The sequence below is a fragment of the Pimephales promelas genome, chromosome 4, assembly GCF_988280905.1.
Source record: "Pimephales promelas chromosome 4, fPimPro1.hap1.1, whole genome shotgun sequence".
Lineage (NCBI taxonomy): Eukaryota > Metazoa > Chordata > Actinopteri > Cypriniformes > Leuciscidae > Pimephales > Pimephales promelas.
In genome coordinates, this window is record NC_142772.1 from 7,725,163 (window position 1) to 7,741,613 (window position 16,451).

Here is a 16,451-nt window from a genome sequence, read left to right on the forward strand (position 1 = left end):
TACTTCTGGGGTATGCTCACGAAATATAAAAATAAGTTCATAACAATATCCCAGCTGATGCAAATATATATAGGGACATGATTAGTCAGAGATGATTATCAAACAGTGCTTTTTTATTGGATGAGGCCAAAAACCTAGAGTCAAATAATCCTTTGTTCAGGATTGGCCGTGACATTTTAATTCCCATCCTGTTTTTTTTTTTTTTTTTTTAAATCTGGTCAGAGTAGAAAAAAAGCAAAAACTGTTTAGAAGGAACAGATGGTTGTGCATCAGCATATTTAAGGCAGGCGAAATCTGCCAATTTTGAAAATAAAATTGCGATAACCTATTATATCATAACGTTTAGAATATTTACATTATTTACATAATGTAAAACAGTGATAGTATTTCACAATATTACGGTTTTATTGTGTTTTTGATCAAATACATGCAACCTAGGTAAGAAAGCATAAGAAAACAAACAAACTTAAAAAATCTTACCAAACCCAAACTTTTGAATGGCAATGTAGATTTGGGTTCATTTTTAATTTGTAATAACTGCGTTTTGCAATGAATTGTCATTGTCAGATTAGATTCACAATGCAAAGACACATTTTTACCATCCTGTAAACCACTGTAAAGCATTTTGATAAAAGACTTTTACAAAATTAACCATGTTCTGTTTGAGGTCTTAGAGAGCCCAAGGTCCTTTGAATAGCCCAAACAAATTGAAGTATTATATTAAAACTCAAAAACTTTTCCCAATCATTAATAAATTAAATTTTAAACTATAATTTGAAGTTATAGTTAATATTAAGTCAAATTAATCAAAATGAATGTACATGGAATGTGTTACATTACTTTTGGTTTAGTGGCTTAATAATATCTGTTTAGATTAGGTAAAAGGATTAAATAACAAATTGCAAGCATTTGCAGAGAAAAAAAGAAGTTAAAGTGATACAGTAGTCCACTCACAAATGAAAATGTCATAATTTACTCACACTCATGTTGTTCCAATTGTGTATGACTTTCTTTCTGCTTTGTAACATAAAGGAGATATTTAAAAGAATGTTGGTTTTGACTTCTACTGGTCAAAAAAATATAATGCAAGTAAATGGGAACCAAACATATTTGGTTACCAACAATCTTCAAAATGTTTTTTTTTTTATGTTATGTTCCAAGGAAGAAAAAAAAAAAGTCAAACAGGTTTGGAACGACAATGAGGGCGAGTAAATGATGAATTATCATTTTTTTTAGGTAAACCAATCCTATAATTTTAGAATAATTTTTACACTTAAAATCCCTGCATGGGACTCCCAAACTTTAAAAAAAAAAGTTTTGCTGATAATTTACTCACCCCCATGTCATCCAAGATGTCAATGTCTTTCTTTCTTCAGTCGAAAAGAAATGAAGGTTTTTGATGAAAACATTCCAGGATTTTTCTCCATATAATGGACTTCAATGGGAACCAAACGGTTCAAGGTCCAAAAGAAAGTTTCAGTGCAAACTGCAAACTGTTCAAAGGGCTTTAAATAATTTCAAATGATGAATAAGGGCCTTATCAAGCGAAACGATCTCTCATTTAAAAAAAACAACAACAAAGTTTAAGTTTTATAAGCTCAAATGGTCGCCTTGCTCTGTTCTGTGATGCATGAGACTCCTATTCGAACTCTTTTATCAAAATTAACAAATCTTTTTTCATGTCATTTGGTTCATTCAATGAACGAAATGAACAAGATGACTCTGGAAAAGATTTGTTCATTTCGTTTTGTCTTTTTTCTTTAAATGAGACCCTTCATAAGACCCTTATTCATCGTCTGGAATCGTTTAAAGCCCTTTGAACAGTTTGTAGTTTGCACTGAAACTGTCTTTTGGACCTTGAACCGTTTGGTTCCCATTGAAGTCCATTATATGGAGAAAAATGCTGGAATGTTTTCATCAAAAACCTTAATTTCTTTTCGACTGAAGAAAGAATGACATGGACATCTTGGATGACATGGGGGGGTGAGTAAATTATCAGCAAAAGTTTTTTTTAAAAGTCAACTACTCCTTTAAGGACAATGAAGTCAATCTGTGACCCCAAACAAGTCCATCTCGGCAGTACATGAGGGTTAATCCTGAAATCATGCATAGTCAGTCCATGTATGCCCTAAATACAATTTAATCGTACCTTTAAGAAGAAACGATTATGGAACGGTCCAACAATTTTTAGCAATATTAAAAAAAAAAGACTGTACTTATGACGCTCAAATGCTGAAAACGTTTTTCTTTATCTGCCTCCAACATTTACACAATATTACACCTTGTCTACATAACACTGTGTGCTCAAGGTGCTCAAGCCATCTGTGTATGTGGAGCTTGAACTACATTTGCACAGTAAGTTCAATCAAGTCAAGCATATAAATAAATGAACGACTGTACGAATGTCAGCGACTCCTTAGCTCATGTGGACACACTGACACGGCGTGTACCCGAAAACACCTCCTGCCTTAATCTACCTACAACCTCGCACAAGCTCTCAGATGACGCATAGCTTTTGTCATCACCCAACCGAATCCCCCGTACTGGAGTTTTTACATAAGCCTTTCCATCCCACTCCTCCTGCCAGCTTGAGATATAATCCCCACTGTCAATCCACGTGGCCAAATGATCTCTTATGGGTGGAGAGGAGCACCGGGTGGAGGGGGAGACGGAGCGAATGAACAGAAAAAAATCCCAGGATTTAGGCAGGGAAAGGATTAGTACTTCCTGTCAACACATGGACCAGAACACACAAGCGTAACGCCGTGAGATCCTGAGGGAAGAGTGCGTAACAATCCTCCAATGTTAGCTCAGACTAATTCCCAGGAACAGACTAGGGAAAGTTGCACTTTTTCCCTTGTATTTTATTGTCCTTGTTCCATTTGCTTAACGTTCTCTTCCACAGGCAACCGTCAAAGGTGAAAACTTGTTGCTGTGGCAACCAAACTTTAAGGTTTTACTTAGGCGATGTACATATTTGCCACAATTCAAAATACACTCACTCATATTCACTGTGTTTAGATTTGTCAGGCCCTAGGCGAAACCAACCCTCCTCTTGCTGGGCAGACTGAAGCTTGTTGATGTTGAACAGGACCTGAAGGAAAACAGAGGCCGCATATATCAATCGCCATGACAATTAGCTGTCAAAGCAACTGAAGCTAAACACAGCAATTGGAACATTTCTTATTGGGTGGTGTGTCAAACAGGCACAGACGTAATGTTATTAAACAGTGACTATGCTTGAATTATTGTGTTAACTTTGGGATTATGCTGAATTGACATGTTAAAAAAATGAAATAAAAAAATACATACACATACAAATCACTGCAGTTTCCACCTGAAATGAGCACTATAGGCAGTAAAACAGCAAGTGCTTTTTAGGTCTTTTCATACAAAATTATGATTACGGGGAAGATTATCAATTAATAAAGACGTATTTTCATTTCCTTGCACAATATTATATTATGACAGGCTCAAAACACATTTTACCACACTGCATGATTTGTACGCTAATACATTTTGACGTTTGCACAACATAACCAGCTCCATATGTTTGGTTCCCTTTCGAATGGGAACTCTCACTCTCATGGTATTTGGGCCCTTGTATATGAAATAACTATATATTAATCTAACCTTAAGCTGTGCGCTTATTGGTCGAAAACCTCTTTTTTATTACAATGTAAAAATATTAAATTATCTTGTCATTTAAAGGGACAGTTCACCCCAAAAAATGTAAATAATCCATGATTTACTCACCCTCAAGTCAACATACAATAGGTGTATATAAATTGTTTGTCTAAGAAAAATATTCAAAGTAGATTTCTAGCTTGCGGCCAAACGCAATCTACTTGAAGTTGCGTAGTGTGTCATGTGGTGTAGTGTAAATATCAGCAGTATGTCCCATTACTCGCATAAGTTGCGCTTTAGACTTAAGTGGATATCCATATGTTAGTTTGGCCGGAGGCTTAGTTATTTTACTTTATTAAGTTTTAAATGCGAATATTTTTCTTAGACGAACGCATCGCTTCACTTCAGAAGGCCGTGGAGCACTTTTATGATGGATAGATGCACATGTCAAAGAACCAGGACATTTTTTAATATAACTCCGATTGTATTCATCTGAAAAAACAATGGGCTCTATCTTGCACCGGATGCAAGTGACTTTGTATGCTGACGCATGTCTCATTCCTATTTTGCACCCGCGCAAAGCAGGCTTTTTTATGGAAGCTTGTTTCCGCCACAGAATAAAAAAAGAAAAAAATAATTGCGACTTTTTATCTCACAATTGCGAGATATGAAGTCAGAATTGAGAGAAATGAAGTCGCAATTGCGAGATAAAAAGTCAGAATTGCGAGATATAAAGTCAGAATTGCGTGATATAGTCGCAATTCTGAGAAAAAAAGACAGAAGTGTGACTTTTAATCTCACAATTCTGACATTTTTCTCACAATTACGAGTTTACATCTCGCAATTCTGACTAATTTATATGTTTATATGTCGAAATTCTGACATTTTTTCTCAGAATTGTGAGATATAAACTCGCAATTGCGAGTTATCAGGCCAATTCTAAGGGGAAAAAAAGACTAACTTTTACCCCCTCAGAACAGTTTAAATATCACAATTCTGACTTTATAACAAACAATTGCGACTTTATATCACGCAATACTGACTTTATATCTCGCAATTCTGACTTTATATCACGCAATTCTGACTTATATCTCGCAATTCTGACTTTACATCTCGCAATTCTGACTTTATTTCTCACAATTGCGAGATGTAAAGTCAGAATTGCGAGATATAAAGTCAGAATTGCGAGATATAAAGTCAGTATTGCGTGATATAAAGTCGCAATTGTTTGTTATAAAGTCAGAATTGTGATATTTAAACTGTTCTGAGGGGGTAAAAGTTAGTCTTTTTTTTGTCTTTTGTAAACTCGCAATTGTGAGAAAAAGTCCGAATTGTGAGATAAAAAGTCGCAATTACCTTTTTTATTTTTCATTCTGTGGTGGAAACAAGCTTCCATAATTTTTCCTCCAAAGACGCACGTTGGTAAACTAGGAATTGAACTTGAACTCCCCGGGCGGGTCGGCGCAAAAAGGAGGCGTGTTTCGGCGCAATTCCCTAGTGCTATTTTGCAGTTCCAGAAAACATTTGTGCCACTGACCACAAAAAACCTGGTCTAAACAAAGTCAGTGGCGCTTTGCACATTGTTCATAATGCTATTTTAAGCATGCATGCTTGGCCATAATGTAGCGGGTGCACAACGTCATGCAACATGCGCACCTGCTCTTAAAGGGTATGTTGGATGACGCTCTGATTGGTTTATTTCACGTTACGCCCAAACCACACCTATGAATAATGAAGCTATTTCAGACCAACCCCTTTTAAGCGCAAGAGTCATTTATCCCGCCGGTAAAATAGCAACAGCGCCCAAGACCCACCCACAAAGTTACTTGCGCTTCGCGCTTGATACTTGTGTTTCAGATCGTTAAAATAGGGCCCTATGTCATTTGCACCTAGGATGACTTGAGGGTGTGTAAATCGTGGGCTAATTTTCATTTCTGGGTGAATTATCCCTTTAAGTAACTCATGATGAGATTACAAAGTTTTGAAGGTGAATATTATCAGTGAATAACAACTTAAAAGAGCTGTATGACAATTTAAACAAAAAAAGTGCTCCACGTTAAGTACATCAGATGAGTGTTGCATATTTCTTGTAAAAAATAATATTAAACATGTCTTACTAATTAAACGCGTAATTTGTGTTTTATTCTAAACTAAGACAAAGGTCAGCTTCAGAGCATGAGGAAATACTCTAGGATTTGCTAATGTCTATTCTGTGCAGTCACCTTTCCAAGGAAGTCGTTTCTGCTGACCAGATCCCAGTCCCACACCTCCACACTCAAAAGGCTGTCAGCCAACGCCTCGTCCAGCTCAAACTCAAAACTCTCGTTCCAGCGTGGGTAACAGGACTTCTTAACAACCTGGAGGAAGCAGGCTCATGGAAATCAGTAACAGACAGTCAGTTCTAAATCAGAAACTTACAGAGAAACACCCTTACCGCACTCTCATGGGTTTTGCCATTGTACCTCACTCTAACAAAAGGATCAGAGGCCCCGTTGCGATCCTTTTTTGCAAGATCTCTAAAAACAAAGCCGAAAGTGCATGAAGCTATTAGACACAAATCCAAATCTAGCTTATGAAGATACAATCTCTAAAGCCTTATTCCAACAGTCTGAGGCCCAGTCCACACTACTGCGTTTTCGTTTAAAAACGGAGAATTAAAACGAAAACGATCTCCGTCCACACTAGCGTTTTACCTGCGTATTAGAATTTATCTCCGTCCACACTAAAAACGACTGAAAACGTGGATCACGTGACCATTCACCAACACTGGGCATGCGCGCGCCGGTGTAAACAGTGGTTGGCGAATCAGGGAAGGACACGTCATGACTGATGACACCCAGTCATAGAGCCGAGCGTGAGCCTCTGCGTCATCGTTTGTAAACTCCTCCGTTTTGTCTCGTCCACACTAAAACGCCCTCCGGAGATTCAAAACGCAAAACGCAGCTGCAGCGTTTCCAAACTTCTCCGTTTTAGGTCTTCGTTTTTCCCGTTTTAGTGTGGACGGGAGGTGCAAACGTAGCAAAAGGTCTCCGTTTTTAAACGAAAACGCAGTAGTGTGGACGGGGCCTGATTCACTGAAATAAATGTTGTTTTCAATTCAAAATGTGTTGAACACATTGTCCCAGCATTAACTTCAAATTGTTAAGCCAGGTTTTTGTCAAGTAATTCTGAGGTATCTAGTTCTATATTTCACATCATTTATATTTTGTAGATCTAAAAAAACTTCTTTTGCTTTCCCCATGAAAAGAGACACCAGTGATTTTGCCAAGAGATCTCTCGAATTTATTTATAATATTTATAAGACATAGGAGGAAGAGAAACAGAGGTCTTCATTCTGCATCGTTACCATCTCTTCCTGCTTTTCGGACAAAAGGGACTCAGTTTAAATACTACTGACCAAGAAAAAACTGCATCACCATAGTAACACATGCATTACCACAAGAACATGTGGTTCCAATTAACAATGGAATGTATATCCATTCCCAGTGGAAACTATACATTGCATAAACTTTCAGTCTCACTCCAACATACATTCACTTCAAAGTCTCCTAAAGTCTCTCTCTCTCCCACATCTTCAAAACATTATAATCACAAAATGCAAAGATTACAAATGATAATGTGTGTATACATGTAATAAAACAGATACATTTTATGAATATTAATAAAAAATAATAATAGTATTAAAAACAACATTAAATGAAGTGATTTTGAGTCTTCAATTTGAACAAGGATAATTCAGGGTTTTTGTGACACTTTCAATGCTTATTATCTACCCAAATGAATTTTGGTTGCGTTGACGATTATCGCAAGTGCATTCTTTCGCCAATGCGGATGGACTGATTTGTCTAAGAATACAACAAAAACTTTTTGTGTCATCATAACATGATGCACATTATGCATCTTGTCAGTAGTATTTTAAAAACAACAAGTAAATGAAATATACTAACACATTTTTTGTGTTATTTTGTGTATTGCTCTTTAATATATAGTTAAGATCAACTAATGGATTGCGATCTGAAAAGTCATTAAAAAGTAAACAAGAATTTAGCAATATCTGAAAAAGCATAATAGGGGAATAATCAGCATAATAATCAGAACCAGAACTTTCATTTATTATTTTTTTTATTTACGATTCTAATCCATGAATTGATCAAGTGCATTGATATAGACTACTAATAACGAGTTTCCTGTCACGGATCATTAGCTGCTCCTCACCTTGCCTCTAGGACTTGGCAGCACAGTTTCCGTGGGATATCTCCATCTCCCAGCACAGAGATCTGGAGGTGAATCTCCCCTTGCACCTCCTCATCAGGGTCAATCTCTGTTAAATTCATCCATCCATCAACACCTAAACAAAAAATGGCAAGAAAATGAGAATTTATATATCATCCATTGACGTTGAAATAAATCATTTAGTGTTGGAGAGTTATGGTGGGATAAGTTGAAGAACAGGGGCTTGGTCTAGTGCACAGTGGGAGAGAACAGGATTAAGAGCGGTATTATTATGGCTTCTGTATTCCAGTATCCGCAAACACACACAGTTGGGATGAAAATTGAATAGATCATGTCCCTCTTCAACTCTAGCTTTAAGAGGCTTACGGTAATAGAATTAATGGCCTTGCTGTATTTCTACAGAATAAGCTTATGGTAGACCAAAAGTATTTCCGGACATGTTGGATGTTCAATAATTGTGTTAAAATGTGAACAGACTGAGATTAAAGCTATTATTCAATGAAAATCTGCTCGGGTGTAGCTCTTAACACTCCATTCTGCTGTGTAGGAATCGGTCAGGTGACACTGACTGTAAGATTTCAGAGTTTTAGAGAAAGAAATGCTGGGTCCCATGCTTTGGTAACCTTCTGTATTTAGGAATTCGAGGGCTACTGTTAGACTGTTTTTAGTATTTTGCTGAAATCTTCACTCAAGGACGATCAAACCACTCTGATTTTGCAGAGGCTAAGTCTAAAATTGTAAAACTAGTTATTTTGGCTTCAGTGATGTGCACATAAAGCTTGTTTATTCCTGTGGCCTACTAGGTCGTTTTTTCCCCTCGATTAGTATTCCAGCGTATCACTCGTCAAGGTCCATTTTCCTTTATTGCTCTGGTGAGTTGCCCAAAAATAAATTCAGTCCGCCAAGAACAACTATTGCATTTAGCTGAATGTTGATGCTTTCAATATATTTTGTGGAACTGAACGTGATTATAGCATCTGATCATTTTTTTGTTTGAAGTTCAGTGAAATTTGTATCTTAAATACAATATACTGACTGATTAAAAACATGGATTTAAAGCAGACATCAAGTATTTCAGGAAAATGCTGTTTGTTGTTTCAAGATATTGCTCAAAAGAAATATGTTGAAAAGAAAATGGAATGCAAAATCACTATAATAAGCAGCAAATAGTCTGAGATGGCCCATTCTTCAGTTCAGTCATTCAACTTCTGAAATTAAATGACAAAACATGACATGCATGCAGATGAATTTGTACCCAAACAAATGGCACAAAAGAAATCCATTTAGGAAACTGAACCAAAAGCTAAAGTGAACCACAAAAAAAAACTAAACAGCTCAACATTTTCTAGAAGCAATCTTTCTACAGATACAGTATTCATACAATAAGTGATGAAACACCCGTTAGAAAGCTTTGACTGACAGTCTCTTGACAGTTAAAGGTCTGCCTCATGAATATGTTCAAAAACAGTGCACCCGGCCTCCCTCCACACACACACACACACGGCCAACCTTTAAAGAGTCAAGGTCTCTGCTTCAAACAGATGCAGAGCCACTAGCCAAAATTCTTTACAATGGAGTGCATTTTTCCTTCACCTGCACACACAAAATGTTTAGAAAGCAAAAACAAAAAGTAAATAATAATAACAAGATTTTTTTGATTTTCTTCATAAAATGAGTGCCCTGTGTAAACGTTGCTTCCAAGATGCTAAATTGTAATGGGTGGTTTGCCAGGTGTCACAAATGGCCAGTTGCAGTAACAACAAATATGATTTGAGCGGGATCTATTAGCAGCAGTTATTTTATTAAAGGCAAACTGAATAAAACAAAAACCTGTTCAATTTCTCATTAATGCAATTTATCTAATCAACCAATCACATGGCAGTTGCTTCAATGCATTTAGGGGTGTGGTCCTGGTCAAGAAAATCTCCTGAACTCCAAACTGAATGTCAGTATGGGATAGAAAGGTGATTTAAGCAATTTTGAGCGTGGCATGGTTGTTGGTGCCAGACGGGCCGGTCTGAGTATTTCACAATCTGCTCAGTTACCCCTTTTCCACCAAAAAAAAAGAACTGGTTCGGAACTGGTGCTGGTTCAAAGTTGGTTCGGAGTTGGTTCAACTTGTGAACCGCTTCAGAACCTATTTGTTTTTCCACTGACTAGAGCGCCAGGGAACAACGTCGTTACGTCACTGTGTACGTCGCCATACGTCTTAGCTAGAAACGCTTGCAAATACAACATTACTTTGGGATTATCTCTAACTCGTGTACCAGCTTTAAAAACAATTAAAATATGTAAGTCTTTTAATCTTTTCGTTTGATATGAATTTTTTTTCTGATAAGTTATGTACCCCTGTAATTGTGTCTTTTTTTTCTTTCCATTTATTTGTTCTATATTGTGACTGTTTTCTTCTTTGCTTATAATGTCTTCAATAAAAAATTACAAAAATAGAAACGCTTGCGTTAACTTCAAGCATAACAATTACAAAGGCGGACTCCATCGTGTTTCTGCAAATGTTTCTCTTGGCTTTGCGATCCTTTATTATGGTCAGAAAAGATGTTTAGAATGCATCTAAACGCCCCCGACGTAAGCATGACGTGGTAAAAGAACGGTTCTAGTCCAGCAAAGAGTTGGAGCCGCTTTGGAACCAGTTCCCCTGGCCGAGAACCGGCTCTTTGGCTGTCGAAACACAAAGAACTGGTTCGCGCACAGGCACCGGCTCCGAACCGGCTCTCAAAATGCTTTGGTGGAAAAGGGGCTTTACTGGGATTTTCACGCACAACCATTTCTAGGGTTTACAAAGAATGGTGTGAAAAGGGAAAAACATCCAGTAATGCCACAGTCCTGTGGGCGAAAATGCCTTGTTGATGCTAGAGGTCAGAGGGGAATGGTAGAGTCAGAATTTGGTGTAAACAGAATGAGATCATGGATCCATCATGCCTTGTTACCACTGTGCAGGCTGGGGGTGTTGGTGTAATGGTGTGGGGGATGTTTTCTTGGCACACTTTAGGCCTCTTAGTGCCAATTGGGCATTGTTTAAATGCCACGGCCAACCTGAGCATTGTTTCTGACCATGTCCATCCCTTTATGGCCATCATGTACCCATGTACCCTTTACAATGGGATTTACCCGTCAAAGTTTATCATTTGAATCGATCTCCCATGCGTTTTTGTTTGTTTGCATCTTTTATCCACACTAGTTCACTGTCTGATATTTTTTGTAAGTGTAGACAAAGCTTTCATGCAGGATCTGGGTGCTTGCTGTGAGAAAAAATCAATTGATAAACGCATATGGCAAAGGAAGTGCATTCAAACTCGCTTCAGCGCGTATTTATGTGAGACAGTGAGAGGCGCGCGCACGCGAAGGGACGTGCGATTTGTCCGCGAGTCAGAATTCAGTACAACACCCGTTTTAATACCGAAAAGACTCGTGTTTTTCTTTTACACTACGCTGAACGGTCAGTTAAGTAAGCGAGTGCCATTGACGGAAGCAGTGACCAGAAGTGTTCCAGCCCACCACAGACAAACCGGAAATTCCATTTCCGTTTTGGTGCAACTAGCGAATTGCGTCACACCGGTGCAACGAAGGCTGTCGCAAGTTGAAGGACCCTTCTAATGAGGCCTGCTCTCAGTGTTGCCAAGTCCGAGGTTTTCCCCCAGAATCAGGCTACTTTTAAGTTGTTGCTCCAGAAAAACATTTTTTCCGCGGGTTGATTTCCACCCCCGTAAGTAGGATTTTGACGCTCCAACATCCCCAAAACATGCATCAGACGCACAATCTAGTGGAGAATTCGGTCGCCCGATGGAGAAAACTTTTATTGCACAGATCTGGCAACATGCCTAACGTCCTTCTTTCCTCGGGCCACAAAGGATAGAACAAGCCGATTTCGAACACAGCAATGGTCTCAAAATGATTTGTTCATGTTTTTTATTCAATGTGACATCACAGTGGTACAGGTCACATCTAGTGAGGCACTCTGCTCTTCTCTGAGTGAGTTCCGCCATGTTTATCTCCTCGCTAGGGCTGCTAGTGTAACAAGAATATCTCGGCGGCTACGTGTTAAACAATGTAAAATTTCTATTATTGAAGACTTTCAAGTTTTAGAACCCAAGTGCAGTTTATTGATACTCCTCAAAAGCAAGTCAAACATAAAATAAAGGCATGGCATGAAACTCAAAACAAAAGCATGGACATGGACGTGGTGCTCACAAACAGTGGTTACAGGGAAACAATACTTGACAAAGACATATGGCAAATATGAAGGCTTAAATACACAAGACTAATAACTGAACAAGACACACCTGTGCACAATGAAACAATGAACCAATGACAACACAGAAGAACACATGGCAGGATCACATGAGGGCCTGGGAATCCCATGACACGACGCTGACATAACTGTGACAAGAGACGTGAAATAAAAATAAAAACTACCCGTGACATAGACGCAGTGAGATTGCACACATTTGTGGCAAATGGTGGCTTTCATTTAAAGTCCCTCTGTAGTCAATCATTTTATCCCTCAAAACTCATCTTTGATCAAAGTCGTTTCCTAAAAAATATACTATTCATGCCTTAAAATAACTTGAATTTAACTCTACACCCTTGCTTTATTTAGTATTTGTGAATTAGCCCCGCCTCCACTCAATCACACCAGCTCACTCGTTGACGATCACATGTTGACGTGATTGGTTACAAGGTAGTTTGTGGCGTCAGAAACACCAGCATTTTCAAACCACGTTTTTTGGTTCACTGAGTTTCAAATTAGTTTAAAATTAGCATTCTCCCTTTTTTTTCTTTAGAAAGAAGATCCACATAATTAAAATGCAGGGGGGGAATGCAGATAAAGTGATTTAACTAATATCCTCAGTGATTGCACATTCTTCAACACATCTCCTTTCTAAGAATGTCATAATTAGGTCTATATGCCAACCTGCATAATACGCCAACATTCTGCTGTCAGCTAATTACACACCATCTCGCACTGCTATCTCTGTAGTTAGACTATGATTTGACTTATAGCTAACTTGAATGTTCACACCCTGTCAAATCAAAGGAAACTTGAGCACATGGCTATTTTTGTGCTCTGCAGAACATGTCCTTTCGCTAAATGCAGTTCTAGAGCCCTCCGAGAAAAAGGTTATGTGAGGCCATTGGTTCGTTAGGGGTGAGGGTGGGAAGAGGACAGACAAAGAGAGGGAAAGAGCCCGCATAAAGACTCATTCACAAGTCAATGAAGGCCGACTTGTGTTATAGTTACAACCACTTCTTCTGGAAGCATTTTACAAACTCTGTGGCTCATTTTTATTATATCATGCCTGGTAAAGACATGTACACTGGTACTGGTCAAAAGTTTGGAACAATTTTGCGTTTTTTTATGTTTTGTTTAAAGGGGTGATGAACTGAGAATTCAAATTTTCCTTGAGCTTTTGACTTCTAAGAGGTCATCATATTATAAGAATATTGTGTAAGTTTTAGAACTGAAAACGTCTTTGTTAGTCCAATAAAAGCTTTTATTGACACCAGCCTCAGCAAACGACTCAGTTTTTAAAGTGGGGAACTATGGCGTCAAAGAGGATAAAACACCACCCCCGTTTAAGAAGATCAACGCCTACTTCAACACGGCCGGTTTAGCCCCTCCCACCAATTCGCGCATTACACGCATAGCTAAATAACATAGGCCTACCTCGTGATGACAAACCGAATCGAGCTACCGAACAATAAATATGCACTGACGAGTGAAACTCATTATAATATGCAAAACTGTTATCCACTCACAGCAGTGGGCGTTTACTTCCAAGTCTTCAGTGCGAGACGCCCATAAAAACTGAGCGGTTTTCAGCTAGGCTCAAAGCTAGGATACAAAATAGCCTATTACTTATTCATTTTGATGTTTTTTTATGTAAAAACCAACCGAACGTCATAAGTTGACCTCAGACAACAATATAAAAAAAATTAAAAAGCCAATTCATGACCCCTTTAAGAAGTCTCTTATGCTCACAAAGGCTGCATTTATTTGTATCAAAAATACAGTAACAATTGCTTTATTTTGAAATAATTGCACAACTGAAAATAACTGTTTTCTTTGGAAATACATAAAAAAAAATATAATATATTCTTGTGATGACAAAGCTGAATTTTCAGCTTTCAGTGTCACATGATCCTTCAGAAATCATTCTAATATGCTGATTTGGAGCTCAATTATTAGTTCTCATTATTATCAATGTTAATATTAGTTTTCATCATTGAAAATAATATGAAATGTTTAAAATCAGCATATTACCATGAAAAAAAATATAATATATATAATATAAAATTATATTATAATATATATTATAAAATAAATAGAATATAATATATATATATATATCTGTCAAAATACTAAATTCAGTACATTTAGTAAATTTAATTTTAAAATGTATAAACTTAGAAAACAGTTATTTAAATTATATTACTATATAATCAATTATATTATTAATTATTTAAATTATATATAATAATAAAATAAATTATATTATTATATAATATTACTGATATGTTTTCAAAATATTGCATATTACTGATTTTATTGTATTTTTGATTGAATAAATGCAGCCTAAGATATGCAGCATAAGAGACTTCTTTCAGAAACATAAAACAAATGATATTTCAAACTTTTGCACGTTAGTGTAATACGAGGAACTGTTGCGAGCTAGATTCGAACCAACATTACTCACATAAGAACCACAGCTCAATATGTTAAGAACTGCACTAAGCTACAACACTGACAGAGCTGCTGCAGTCCTGAAATGGGGCCAGGGTTGCTGGGCAACATTTAAAAATCTCGCAATCATCATTAGGCTATTGTTAATGCTAACAAGCAGAGTTGCTTATCTAAACAATCATTATTATACCCTTTCTATCTAAGACTCCAACACAGTGAACAAAACAATGTTAATGAATGATATAGCTTTTCTATTCCATTATGGATAGCCATCGTTGTGACTAGTCATCAACACGTCATGGGGGTATATGAGTGATGCTTTGTTCCATTTTGTGTCATGATAATGGATAACCCTGCCGTGTCCTTGCCCCTCAGGCCCAATAGACAGGAGTTACAAGCCTAGACAACCACAATGACTCACCAGCACTCAAAACATCACCTCACAGGAACCCCACCAGATTGTGTGCTCGTATACATGAGGGAGTTTGTTGAGTTTGTACAACTATGTTGATTTAAAGTCATCTCATGCAAAATTTTCCTTATCAGTATCGTTGCCTTATTTCAAATAACAAAAATTCATTTGCTTGAGAAACATTGTGAGCAAAACAATGTAAGATATTAAAGGTCAGAATTATTAAGTAGTGCAAATTAGTGTGAGCGCAAATTAAAGGGATACTTCACCTCTGGAAAGATGAATGTGTATTTAAAATGGGTCATTTTTGTAGAATAAATGTGAAATTATTTTTGAATTTGGAGCTTTCTAGACTGAGAAAAGCCAGAAAATGTATTTTTGGCTTATGTGGATGAAAGACAACAACTCCCAGAATGCACTTGCTTCGCTGCCCTAGGAGGCCACGCCTACTGGTAACAGAGCGCAGTAGTTAAACAACAAATCTAGGCTACTAGTGAGTCTCCGTGATGAGTCTGCCCGAAAATGTGTTTCGAGATCGCCCAAAATGTTCGGGATTCAGCTTTTGCGTTCTACAGTCGCCATTCATCATGTTTACTGTGGCGAGCAGGACGAGACACGGGCCGCGGGAGAACGGCGCGAGGCCGGTGGCGTGATTACCAATGAGCGACACCTGTGAGACGCACCGGTCTCGTATCTCTCACGGAGGTGCAGGAATTTCCTTAGCAATGTTAAAACGCACAACAACCGATCACTTGTTTAGCATTCATGTAAACATTACATTCAGATTCACCAATGAAATTAATTCTGTTAGATTGAAACAAAAGGTGTGCATGTAAACAATGAATGGCAACATCCGGGAAAAACATCTGGGAAAAAGAGGATGGTAACCCCTACTACTCGGCTTTCTCCACAAAACAAGAGCCAGCTAGCTTAGCTTCCAAAAAAAGATGGCTGACACTATGTGTTCATTCTGTGAATGAGATCCACCCTCTATGGGCGGGTTGAGAACATGCGGGACAGCCTCTACTACTGACTGTAGTCTTTAGCCTCTGGCCAAAAAATCCTCCGGTGATGCAAAATGACGATTTTTGCATCAGCGGAGGATTTTTTCCAGACAAAAAATACATAAATCTCTCGTCTCAGGGGGATATGAGGGTGGAAAGCATGGTAATTTGAAAGTACTACAGGTTTTCTTCTAATACAAAGCTTAATGCTAAATCCTGAAGTATCCCTGTAAAGAACAGACACACCCGGATCATTTCCATGAAGACCAAAGCAATCTACCAAGAGCAGCGCAAATTAGCGTCTGGTTTGAGACAAGCTTTTTTTTTTATTTGTCCGTTAAATAATGGTGCAAATACCAGTAAATTGACCAGCGCAAAACTTACTAAATCACCTTGCATAATTCATTTAAATACTTTCCTCCCATAAAGTTTGCATCTGAAAGGGAAACTCCTTCAAATGCATATGCAGTAAAGT

The 16,451-nt window shown here is 37.7% G+C and overlaps 1 protein-coding gene across 3 annotated transcripts in view; it reads right to left on the bottom strand.

Annotated features, from left to right (window-relative positions):
* Window positions 1-16,451, bottom strand: part of rasa4 (RAS p21 protein activator 4) — a 60,576-nt gene that overhangs the window by 27,928 nt on the left and 16,197 nt on the right. For all 3 annotated transcript variants that reach the window (XM_039661791.2, XM_089129896.1, XM_089129895.1), the window contains 4 exons: window positions 7,843-7,975; window positions 6,062-6,143; window positions 5,850-5,984; window positions 3,003-3,094 (listed from right to left, as the gene is read on the bottom strand). In XM_039661791.2, coding sequence (XP_039517725.2) covers window positions 3,003-3,094; window positions 5,850-5,984; window positions 6,062-6,143; window positions 7,843-7,975 — 442 coding nt within the window. The remainder of the gene's footprint in view (window positions 1-3,002; window positions 3,095-5,849; window positions 5,985-6,061; window positions 6,144-7,842; window positions 7,976-16,451) is intronic.